The sequence below is a fragment of the Rana temporaria genome, chromosome 3 (assembly GCF_905171775.1).
Source record: "Rana temporaria chromosome 3, aRanTem1.1, whole genome shotgun sequence".
Lineage (NCBI taxonomy): Eukaryota > Metazoa > Chordata > Amphibia > Anura > Ranidae > Rana > Rana temporaria.
The window spans coordinates 466,541,507-466,553,938 of record NC_053491.1 but is presented as its reverse complement, the minus strand read 5'-3'; the positions used below and the strand labels follow the sequence as shown (position 1 = coordinate 466,553,938).

The window sequence follows — 12,432 nt, the reverse complement described above, 5'->3', positions numbered from 1 at the left end:
TTAGAGCAAGCTTTCTGGCTTTGTATACAGCAGTCATTTTGTTTTTTAACAGAGCAGCTTAGAATAGACAGGTTAACAGTGAGAAGTAAAAATAGGATTTTTAATACAGCTTACCTGTAAAATCTAAATTCTTGGGAATACATCACGGGACACAGAGCCTTAATTAATTAATGGGTTATGTAGTCACCACAGCTGATTGGACACTGGTTAACCCAATTCAAATTGAGTTCCTCCCCTATATAACCCCTCCCAAATGGAGAGTACCTCAGTTTTGTAGCAAAGCAATAAGTGTTCCACGTTAACTCCGAAGAGGGGTGGGAGCTCTGTGTCCCGTGATGTATTCCCAAGAAAAGGATATTACAGGTAAGCTGTAGTAAAAATCCTATTTTTCTTGATCATACATCATGGGACACAGAGCCTTAATTATTTAATGGGATGTCCCATAGCAATGCTAAAATTTCAGGGGAGGGAGACACATATCAGAATAAGACCAGCATCGAGCCAGAGGATTTATACTGCTGCCTGCAGCACACTACACCCGAAGGCGGCATCCTCGTAACCTCTCACATCTAGTAGAATTGAGTAAATGTATGGAGCGAAGACCAAGTAGCAGCCTTACAGATCTGAGCCATGGAGGCCTGGTAATGCACTGCCCATGAAGCACCAACTGCTCTAGTCGAGTGCGCTTTCACTTGAAAAGGAAGGATCTTCTTTTCTAAACCATAGGCCTGAGTAATGACTTGTCGAATCCACCTTGCAATAGTGGATTTTGATGCTGCCTGGCCCTTCTTTGGGCCTTGTGGCAGAATGAATAGACAATCAGTCTTCCTTATCTGAGCCGTAGCTTGCAGATAAACCTTTACCGCTCTTACAACATCTAGAGAGTGTAGACTCTATTCCTCCGCAGACTGAGTATCTGTAAAAAAAGACGGTAGGACTATATCTTGGTTCAGATGAAAACCTGAAACCACCTTAGGTAAGAAACCACCCTGTCACCACCCTGTCTTCATGAATAATCTTATACGGTTCTTTAGACGAAAGAGCCGCCAATTCCAATACCCTCTGAGCTGAGGATTTGGCTACAAAAAAAAACAGTTTCTGTGTCAACAGACTTAGAGACACCTGGTGTAAAGGTTTAAAAGGTAGCTTCTGTAAAACAGTTAACACCAAATTCAAATCCAATGGGCACAGGTGAGACTTAATCGGTGGATTCAACTGCAGTGCACCCTGAACAAAGGACCTGACTAGGGAATGAGAGGCAAGCGGTCTTTGAAAAAATACAGACAAAGCCGAGATTTGGCCCTTGATAGTGCTCAAGGCCAACCTCATATTTAAGCCAAACTAAAGAAAGGCAAGAATCCTGTTAATGGCAAACTTTCTAGGATGCCACTTTCTGGGTTGACACCAGGAAACGTATGCCTTCCAGATTCTGTAGTAGATGAGCCTGGAGGCCGGCTTCCTAGCATTAACCAGAGTGAATTGGACTGGCCCTGAGATCCCACATTTTCTCAGAATGTGGGTCTCAACAGCCAAACCGTCAAATTTAGACTTTGTAAGGCAGGATGGAACATTGGACCCTGCGATAGTAGGTCTGGGCGTAATGGAAGAACCCAAGGCCTTCCTACTGCCATCCTTACGACTTCTGCGTACCAGGGTCACCTGGGCCAAACCGGGGCGACCAAAATCACTGACTTTCTCTCCTTCTTGACTCTCTGAAGGAATCATGGGAGAAGCGGAACTGGAGGGGAACGCATAAATCAGGGAATACTGATCCCATGAGATTGTCAGGGCATCTGACCCTTGAGCGTAGGGATCTCTTGTTCTTGACACAAAGCTGTCCAGTTTTGCGCTGAACCTGGAAGCCAACAGGTCCACATCCGGGGTTCCCCATTTCTGACATATGATTTGAAACATGTCAGGCTGTAGAGACTATGGGCCAAATCCTCAGCCAGGCGGCGTAACTTAACTTTCAGCAGTTAAGTTACACTGACTTAAAGTTTCTACCTAAGTGCCTGATCCACAAAGCACTTACGTAAAAATTTCAAGCCGTGTAACTTAAGTGCCGCCGTCGTAAGGCGGTCCTCCTCTCCGGGGGGCGTTTACAATTTAAATGAGGCGCGCTCCCGCGCCGGCCGTACTGCGCATGCGTGTGACGTAATTTTCCCGACGTGCAGCGCGCGAACGTAATTGATGCCGGGCGGCTTTGTGGATTGCGACGGGACACTAAAGTTGCGACGGGTGAAAAAAAATATACGCGCCGGGAAAACAAATAATTATAAAAAAAATGACAGCGTCGCTCAGCATGCATTCCTGAGAGGGAGAACTCCATGCCAATTTTCAAAGAAAAAACCGGCATGGGTTCCCCCCCCAGGAGCATACCAGGCCCTTAGGTCTGGTATGGGTTGTAAGGAGACCCATCATGCTCCGGTAGGTACCCACGTGGTGGGTGCACGTGGGTAGGCACCCACCACGTGGGTACCTGCCGGAGCATGATGGGACGGTGATGCCTATATAAATGGGATGCAAGGCGCGCTTCCATCATTACAGCGACAAGAGGCGACGAGGCAAGATCGGAAGAAGGGAAGAGAAGAACCTGACGTCACAGAAGACCGCGCCGGCTGCCTGTTAGAAATTGAGCTAACACACAAAGATAGCAGGCAGCCAGCGCTGAAGAAGAAGGCACCGGACATCTGCAGAAGAACCGGGGTTCGCCGAGTCAACAGCGGTGAGCGGCGAAGAGAGATGAAGACCCCCGGAGAGCGGAGAAGCCCCCCCCGGAGAGCGGAAGAAGAAGCCCCCCCGGAGAGTGGAAGAAGACCCCCGGAGAGTGGAAGAAGACCCCCGGAGAGTGGAAGAAGCCCCCCTGGTAATAGAGCTAATAAAGAAGACAGGGGGGGCCTCCAGAGCAGAATAATAAATTATTTTAAAAACCCTTGTGTTGTGTGTTTAATAACTTTTACTTTTTGCCTACAGGTGAATGGATAGGGGTACGATGTACCCTATATCCATTCACTTAGGGTGGGGGGCCGGTATCTGGGGACCCCCTTATTAAAGGGGACTCCCAGATTCCGATAAGCCCCCGCCCGCATACCACGACAACCAACGGCAAGGGTTGTCGGGAAGAGGTCCTGTCCTCATCAACATGGGGACCGGGTGCTCTGGGGTGGGGGGGCCCGCAGTGCGCCCCCCTGCCCCAGAGCAACCAACCCCCCCATGTTGAGGGCATGCGGCCTGGCACGGCTCAGGAGGGGGGGCACTCGCTCGTCCCCACTCCCTTCCTGACCGGCCGGGTAGCGTGCTTTGGATACGGGTCTGGTATGGATTGTAGGGGGACCCCCTACGTCGATTTTTCGGCGTGGGGGGGTCTCCTTACAACCCATACCAGACCTAAGGGCCTGGTATGCTCCTGGGGGGGGAACCCATGCCGGTTTGGATTTTACAAATTGCCGTGGAGTTCTCCCTCGGGAATGCATACCAAATGCCGTCGCTTGAATGGGCCTTTACAAGGTGTGACTAACTTTACACTTTGTAAAAGCAGCCCTAGTTTTACACCAGGCAAACTAACACTTACGGCGAAAAAACTAAGCACAAAAGCTTTGAGGATCGCCCTAAGTGCTAATTTGCATACCAGAAGAGGCATTTCGACTCGAAATGCCCCCAGTGGCGGATGCGGTACTGCATCCTAAGATCCGGCAGTGTAAGTCCCTTACAGATGTCGGATCTTCTGCCTAACTTAGGAAAACTGCTTCTGAGGATCTTACGCCGGAGTATCTCTTTTGAGGATTAGGCCCTATTCTCCTGGACAGATAGGTGTGGAATATGCCTTTGATGTGAAGATGTGATTCACCTCTTTTTGGGCATCCAGACTTCTGGCGATCGCTCCCCGGAGCTGAAGAACGGGAAGAGCCGTGTGTAAACACGGCTTCCCCGTGCTTCACTGTGGCGGCTGCATCGAATGTGTCATCCCTTTTATGACGATGACGTCAGACCTACAGTCATACCCCCCTGCAGTTGTAAACACACTTCAGGGAACACATAACCCCAACAGCGCCCCCTGTGGTTAACTCCCAAACTGCAACTGTCATTTTCACAATAAACAATGCAATTTAAATGCATTTTTTGCTGTGAAAATGACAATGGTTGTATTTCCAACTACTGGCCGCACTGCCTCCCCCCAGTTCAGGGGCTGCAAACACCATCACTCCCTGACACTCCATATTGTATATGTGATGCCTTGGGACATGCAGCGTGGTGCCCCCGATTGATATGCACACTTGCCTATAGGTAGCACCAGCCCTGCCAGGAAGGGGGGGGGCACTTTACCCCCCTTGCCCCTACCTGCAGATGCCCATGCTCATTATAATTAGCTAAGAAAGAAAAAAATCCACATACTGTAATTGCTAAACATTACTTTTAGGTTGACTTTCTTTTCTCCCTGAACAGTTAACTTTTGTGTCCTAGCAGTTAGGATAAAGGGTTAAACGCACTAGCCATAGAGGGGAAGTCCGAATTATAAGCCTGGATAACTGATCTTCTGAGAGAAGTGATGGTGGTGACAGTGAAACTGATCTTGACACAGAATGCCAATAAGATTCCAGAAACGGAAGAGGACTTGGCTTCCTTCTTCGGCTGCTCATCTTCCCTCTTCACGGCACCTTCTACACTACACACTGAAGTGTAGGTGGTCAGATAGTTACTGTTCTTATTTTCTATTTATGTCATTTCAAATCAAAAAAGCCACCAGACACATCCAAAATCATAGAGCAGTAGAAAATCATATCATTTTTTGATTTGATTTTCTATGCTCTATAATTTTGGATGTGTCTGGTGGCTTTTTTTGGACTCCATATTAGACCACACTAAAGGGTCAGTGTTCCCAGTGTTGTAATTTCATCCCTTACGTATAGCAAAATCATGTTTCGTGATTATGAGGTAAAGTGAAAGGGCTTAGCCCACATGAAATTAGTATTTCAGCATTCAGTAGATGTCGAACAATGGAACCCCCAGTCTCTTCTATCCCTCAAACTCAAATTACCTGAGGGCCACAAGACAAGTTTCCATATCCCATGGGGGGCCGCATGCAAACTTTCAAACTTCAAAAACAGTACTGGTGCCAGCGAATGCATTATTAACCCTGACCACTACACTGCACACTGACCACTCACCATCAGGGTACAGCACATCAGGGCACAGGGCACAGCACACATGAGTGCACAGCGCACATCAGGGTACAAAGCCCAGCACATCAGGGTACAAAGCCCAGCACATCAGGGTACAGGGCACATCAGAGCACAGCACATAGGGGTACAGCACAACAGGCCACATCAGGGTGCACGGCACATCAGGGCAGGGCATATCAGGACAGGGCACATGGCACAGTGCAGGACATGGCACGTCAGGGCACAGCACATCAGGACAGGGCACATGGCACATCAGGGTACAGGGCACATGAAACAGCACATCAGGGTACAAAGCCCAGCACATCAGGGTACATGGGGCACATCAGGGTACATGGGGCACATGGCACATCAGGGTACATGGGCCACATCAGGGTACATGGGGCACATGAGAGCACATCAGGGCACATGAGAGCACATCAGGGCACATGGGAGTACATCAGGGCACATGAGAGCACATCAGGGCACATGAGAGCACATCAGGGCACATGAGAGCACAATCAGGGCACATGAAAGCTCATCAGGGTACATGAGAGCACATTAGGGCACAATCAGGGCACATGAGAGCACATCAGGGCACATGAGAGCACACCAGGGCACAGGTCAGCATTTACTTGTTGTTTTCTTCAAAGGCAGAGTAGCGCAGGAAGCGTCTGTCATAAGTTCACTTGTCTCTCATGTCACGCTGCTACTCCCCGGCAGCCCCCCCCCTCTCTTCTTGTCCATCTCAGATAATGTCACAAGCAAATGGGGATGGACGAGAAGAGAGGAGGGGCCGCCGGGGAGTAGCAGTGTGACATGAGAGACAAGTGAACTTATGACAGACGCTTCCTGCGCTACCCTTCATGCACCTCGATCTACACTTCCGCGGCACCCGCCCTGCCTGCGGGCCATTTAAAACCGCGGGCCGGTACTTTGAGACCCCTGCTCTAGAACTCTGTTGGGGAGATCCCAGGTCTGCACACATGTTCCTACCATCCCTGTTGGGATTTTATTTTATAATAATAGGACAGAGAGAAAAAAAAAGGTGAATATGAACTTTAAATTGGTAGCCACGAGTAGACCCACATGAGAGCACTCAATATAGTAAAAGTAAAAATGTATTAAATAATTATGTTTACTGGTTCCCGACCGCCTTTGCGTCTTTTTACGGGGGCAGAATGTCACCCCAGCGCGAAACCCTGTATATATACAGGGTTCCCTTTAAGAGGAGCAAGAGCCAGCAGAGGGATTTCCTGTCAGGGGAGGGGAGACATATCGTTTGCTCCTAGTAAGTAGGAACAGCGATATGTCTCCTCCCCTAGTCAGTCCTAGTCAACGATATGTCTCCCCCCCCTAGTCATCCCCTCACAGTTAGAACACACTGAGGGAACACACATTTAACCCATTGATCGCCCTCTAGTGTTAACCCCTTCCCTACCAGTGACATTTACACAGTAATAAGTACATATTTATAGCACTGATCGTTGTATAAATGTCAACGGTCCTAAAAATGGGTCAAAAGTGTCCGATCTGTCTGTCGCAATGTCACAGTACTGCTAAAAATTGCATATAGGCAATACTAGTAAACGATTAGGCGGTGTGTTTCATTTAAATGAAGCGCGTCCCCGCGCCGAATGAACTGCGCATGCTCCGTTCCTAAATTTCCCGCCGTGCATTGCGCTAAATGACGTCGCAACAACGTAATTTTTTTAACTTAGACGTGAATTACGTCCATCCCGATTCACGGACGACTTACGCAAAAAAAAAAAATTCTAATTTCGACGCGGGAACGACGGCCATACTTAACATGGCAAGTCTAACTATACGCCGCAAAATACCAGCTTTAACTATACGCCGGAAAAAGCCGACTAGAGACGCCGTAAAAAAATGCGCCGGTCGCTCATACGTTCGTGGATTGTTGGAAATAGCTAATTTGCATACCCGACGCGGAAAACGACGTGAACGCCACCCAGCGGACGCCGAAGTATTGCATCTTAGATCCGAAGGCGTACGAGGACGTACACCTGTCGGATCTAACCCAGATGCCGTCGTATCTTGGTTTGAGGATTCAAACTAAACATACGACGCGGGTAATTTGAAAGTACGCCGGCGTATCAGTAGATACGCCGGCGTACTCTGTCTGTGGATCTGCCCCTATACATTTTGTGCAAACTAATCAATATACGCTTACTGCAATTTTTTCTAACAAAAATATGTAGAATATAATGTAAAGTATGGTAGCTGCGCTGTGAGGGAGGGAATGGGAAGGGGAAGTGAAAAGGGAATGAGGAGTGAAGGGATCGTGGGTGAACTAAACAGTGAAAAAGAAAAAAAAGGGGGTATCTGATGATACTACAATGAACAATACAGATGAAAGTGAACAAACACCTATAATCCTGTAAAGATTTAACAGTGCAAATACATAGTAAAATTACAAACACCAAAACTAGCATAAAATAATGCTTTGTGAATGGCCTTGCCTCTCTATTTTACGTCGGCGTAGCGCAAATGAGCTGCGCTACGCCCGCTTAAACATACGCCGATCTACGTGAATCTGTCTAATTATGTCTACTTGTGTGTGATGCACTCTGCTGATGATTGTGCCGATCCTAGCTAACGCATAGGTGTGTGCAGCCTATTGGATTAGGGTGTGCACCCCAAAGCTCAAACACACGCTAATGATCACTCACTGTGTTCACTCAAAAAGGGAGGGTGCCAGTAAATCACATATATACTGGCCCCTTCCTCACTCATCCTAAAACATCCCCCTGTGTGTGCCCGCAGCAGCAGCTGTTGGGAGAGGAGAGGAGGGAAGCTGGAAGCACTGTGGGGTGAGGAGGGGGGGGGGGTGACCAGGGCAGTAGGGAGAATCTGTGCTGTCCAGGGTGATTAGGGTGTGCCTGGACACACCTGGCACACCCTGTGAGCACGTCTTTGTAGGAATGTATATCCCTCTTTTGGGTGGGGGGTATGAGAAATGGCCCTCCCTAAGCAGGATATTGTGCTAAGCATGTAGGTAAATAAGAACTTTTACTAAGTGGAGGAGAGGAATTTATAATGAAATTGGCAGTGCCTCCACCCAGGACAGAGGGAATTCCCTTCCTGGAAAATGATCAGTAATCTAATCAAGGTAATTGGGAGCAAAGGAACTACTGCAACCAGCACATAACATTAACCATAAGTATATATGTATTTATATAGTATATATGCACACCAGTATGCAGATAATACTTATAAAAATAATTCTTATATCAAACAACAACACATTTCCTCAAAGGCCTAATGCCTTGTACACACAATCGGAATTTCTGATGGAAAAAGTCTGACGGACTTTTTCCATCGGATATTCCGATCGGGTGTAGCCCAGTCAGAGTTTTTTCATCAGATATTCCGATGAATTCCGTCGGAGTTTAGATATAGAACATGTTCTATTTTACTCCGATGGAATTCCGTCGGCATTCCGATGTGATTTGGCCGGGCAAAAGCCTGATCGTGTGTACACGGCATTATATACCGGTAAACAGAAATGATGGACATACAGTGCTGCCGGGCAATGCCTGGGCAGGACCTCCCATAAAAGGGACCTTGTTACAAGCCTGGTGCATCAAACTCATTGATTAGTCGCCATGGTTTATCTGTACATCCATCCATCTAATTATCCATCCATTTGTCTATCTCTCTTGGCTAAATAAAAAATAAATAAAACACCAGAGTAGGGTTTCCTATTTTCAAACAAGTGACAGCTACAGTATTATCAGTTAAGATTTGACGAGATTTAATATTTGCAGTCACGTGGCTAAAATAAAGCTTCTACGCCTTGTGTAAAGTTTTATGAATTAATAGCCAGATTCAGGTAGAGTTACGCCGGCGTATCAGTAGATACGCCATCGTAACTCGGAATCTGCGCCGTCGTACATTTAAGTGTATTCTCAAATTGAGATACACTTAACTCTAGCTAAGATACGACCGTCGGCGCCGTCGTATCTTAGCTGTCTATTTAGGCCGGCCGCTAGGGGCGTGTACGCTGATTTACGCCTAGAATGCGTAAATCAGCGAGATACGTCTATTCACGAATGTACGCTTGCCCGTTGCAGTAAAGATACACCGTTTACGTAAGGCATTTTCAGGCCTAAAGATATTCCACCAAAAAGATGGAGCAGCCAATGTTAAGTATGGACGTCGGAACCGCGTCGAATTTTAAAATTTTTACGTTGTTTGCGTAAGTCGTCTGTGAATGGGGCTAGGCGTAATTTACGTTCACGTCGAAACCAATAAGTCTTTGCGGCGTAATTTGGAGCATGGGCACTGGGATACGTCCACGGACGGCGCATGCGCCGTTCGTTCAAAACGTCATTTACGTGGGGTCATGCTTTATTTACATAAAACACGCCCACCTCTTCACAATTTGAATTAGGCGCGCTTACGCCGGCACATTTACGCTACGCCGCCGTAACTTAGGACGCAAGTGCTTTGTGAATACAGCACTTGCCTCTCTAACTTACGGCGGCGTAGCGTATATGAGATACGCTACGCCTGCCTAACGTTAGGCACGGATACCTGAATCCAGCTATAAGCCTATTGTGTGTATATGATATTTAGAAGCAATTTTTTTACCATTATTTTTTTTTAGGCTGGAAAAGTCTGGGGAATTAGTAGACCAATTACAATAAGTTTCAATAACTTTATGAACATAGACGGTCGCTGGACAGGCCAACAAACATGAAACCATGAAAAGGTTAATAGAGGGGTCTTTAACTGGCAATAATTGGTGACAGCTGCATGTGATCCTTGTCAGTGGGGACGAGCTCTCGGAGGGAGACTCTGAAGATGATACTGTCTTCCATACGGAAATAACACATCCCATCTTTAAATATCTCTAAGCTTACGAGGCTCTCTTTGCTGCTGGCCCTTTGGAAAGAGACAATCCTAGGAGCTGACGGTCTAAAGATGGGCGTCCATCTTCCCTTCTGGTTTCTACTTTCTTTCCTGTGCTGTAAGTCTGCTGTTTACATAATGCATGTCTGTCTGTCTGTCTGTTTGTGCCTTAGCCTAAGGTTCTGGTTTGCGGTTTAGTTAGCCGTTGGCTTGTAGATTAAAGGATCAGTCTGCCTAAAACTGGCACTTGTGCTTGTGGGCAGCAGCTGGGAACATAAACTGCCTAACAATATGTTATGGCTGTGAGCTCTCTGGATTTGCGTCCTTGTGCTAGATTCACGTAGAATGGCGTAATTTTGTGCGGGCGTATCCTATTTACGTTACACCTCCGCAACTTTTACAGGCAAGTGCCGTATTCTCAAAAAAAGGTTGCGGTGGCGTAGCATAAATAGGCCGGCGTAAGCCCGCCTAATTCAAATTGTGAAGAGGTGGGCGTGTGTTATGTAAATCAGGCTTGACCCGACGTGATTGACGGTTTTCCCGAACGGCGCATGCGCCGTCCGTGGAATTTCCCAGTGTGCATTGCTCCAAAGTACGCTGCAAGGACGTCATTGGTTTCGACGTGAACGTAAAGGACATCTAGCCCCATTCACGGACGACTTACGCAAACGACGTAACTTTTTCAAATTTCGACGCGGGAACAACAGCCATACTCAAAGGGGTGGTTCCCCCTAAAACAAATTTCTAACAATACATTCGGAAGACTGCTTACACTGCGGGTAGGCTGGCTTTTTTTTTTTTTTCCGTACATACCTCGATCATATCGCATATCGCCGTTTCATCCCTCGGCTTCCGGATACGAGTCTTGCTGGACCTAGTTGATTGACGTTCCTCCGACGGGCGCATACTGCGCGTCACGACTTTCCGACAGAAGCCGAACGTCATTGCGCAGGCGCCGTATAGAGTCGGCTCTATACGGCGCCTGCGCAGCGACGTTCGGCTTCTTTCGGAAAGTCGTGACGTCAAGTATGCGTCGGTCGGAGGAACGTCAATCAACTAGGAACGCCCACCGCCACAAGACTCATACCCGAAAGTCGAGGGATGAAACGGCGATATTGAGGTATGTACGAAAAAAAAAAAAAAGCCAGCCTACCCGCAGTGTAATCAGTCTTCCGAATGTATTGTTAGAAATGTGTTTTAAGGGGGAACCACCGCTTTAACATTGGTACGCCGCACTTACGCCACCATATAGCAGGGGTAACTATACGCCGGGAAAAGCCTAACGTAAACGGCGTAACTTTACTGCGTCGGCCGGGCGTACCCTAGCCCCTAGCGGCCAGTGTAAATATGCAGTTACGATCCGACGGCGTAAGAGACTTACGCCTGTCGGATCTAATAGATATCTATGAGTAACTGATTCTAAGAATCAGGCGCATAGATACGACCGGCCGGAGGCAGAGATACGACGGCGTATCTGGAGATACGCCGTCGTATCTCCTCTAAGAATCTGGCCTCTTGTGTCCAAACACATAATGTGACCGTTATGACTTTGCCTGGTTGTATTTGTAGTGCTTATGTAGAGTGCAACAAGAAACTCTATAAGGTGGGTGGGAACAGACAAAATCGAGAGCACAGCCAGGAATTACAGCAAGGGGGTCTTGCCACAAGAGACAGAAGAAGAGACCTATAACTTCTTCCAATGGACTCCATCTGTAACTGAAGTATCTCCTTTTCTGAAGTGACCAGTTGGAACCCAAGGCAACCCTTTTAAAGTAAGAAAATGGCTGCCCACCAACCTGGCTGCCATTTGGATTCTCTGGCTTTGATACTTTGAGTTACAGGCCCTAAAGTAGGCAGAAAAGAACTTCTGAATTTTCTCAGACTTTCCTGATCTCCATAATAGGTCCTGGTCAGTGTCTTCAAGTATTGAAACCAGCGGGGTCAGCATTGCATGCCTGGCAATTAGGATATACGGATACTAGACCTTCAAACCTTGTTGGACATCACGTTCCAAACCCATGGACATTAATATTGAGTCAGTCCATATTTTGCTGCTATCATTGTCCCCACTCTTCTGGGAAGGCTTTCCACATGTTGGATGAGAAGACCTGGCGTGTCATCTGCGTTTCAATCTCACAAACTGCCTCCTGCTACAGACAAATATTTCACATTTTGACTCATTTGTCCAGAGCACCTGCTGCCATTTTTCTGCACTCCAGTTCCTTTGTTTTCATGCATAGTTGATTTGCTTAGCCTTGTTTCCACATCTGATGTATGGATTTTTCGGCTGCAATTTGTCCATGAAGACCTCCTCTGGCCGGACTCCTCCAAACAGTAGATGGGTGTACTTGGGTCTAACTGATTTCCTCCAAATCTGTGCTGATGGTGCTGCTGGACA

At 47.4% G+C, this 12,432-nt stretch overlaps 1 protein-coding gene across 2 annotated transcripts in view; it reads left to right on the top strand.

The window, feature by feature from the left end:
* Positions 1–9,974: 9,974 nt before the first annotated feature.
* The window catches only part of CHRNE (cholinergic receptor nicotinic epsilon subunit), a 61,926-nt gene continuing 59,468 nt past the window's right edge, over positions 9,975–12,432 (top strand). For both annotated transcript variants that reach the window (XM_040346847.1, XM_040346845.1), the window contains exon 1: positions 9,975–10,152. In XM_040346847.1, the coding sequence (XP_040202781.1) occupies positions 10,107–10,152 (46 nt within the window). In that variant the 5' untranslated portion in view covers positions 9,975–10,106. The remainder of the gene's footprint in view (positions 10,153–12,432) is intronic.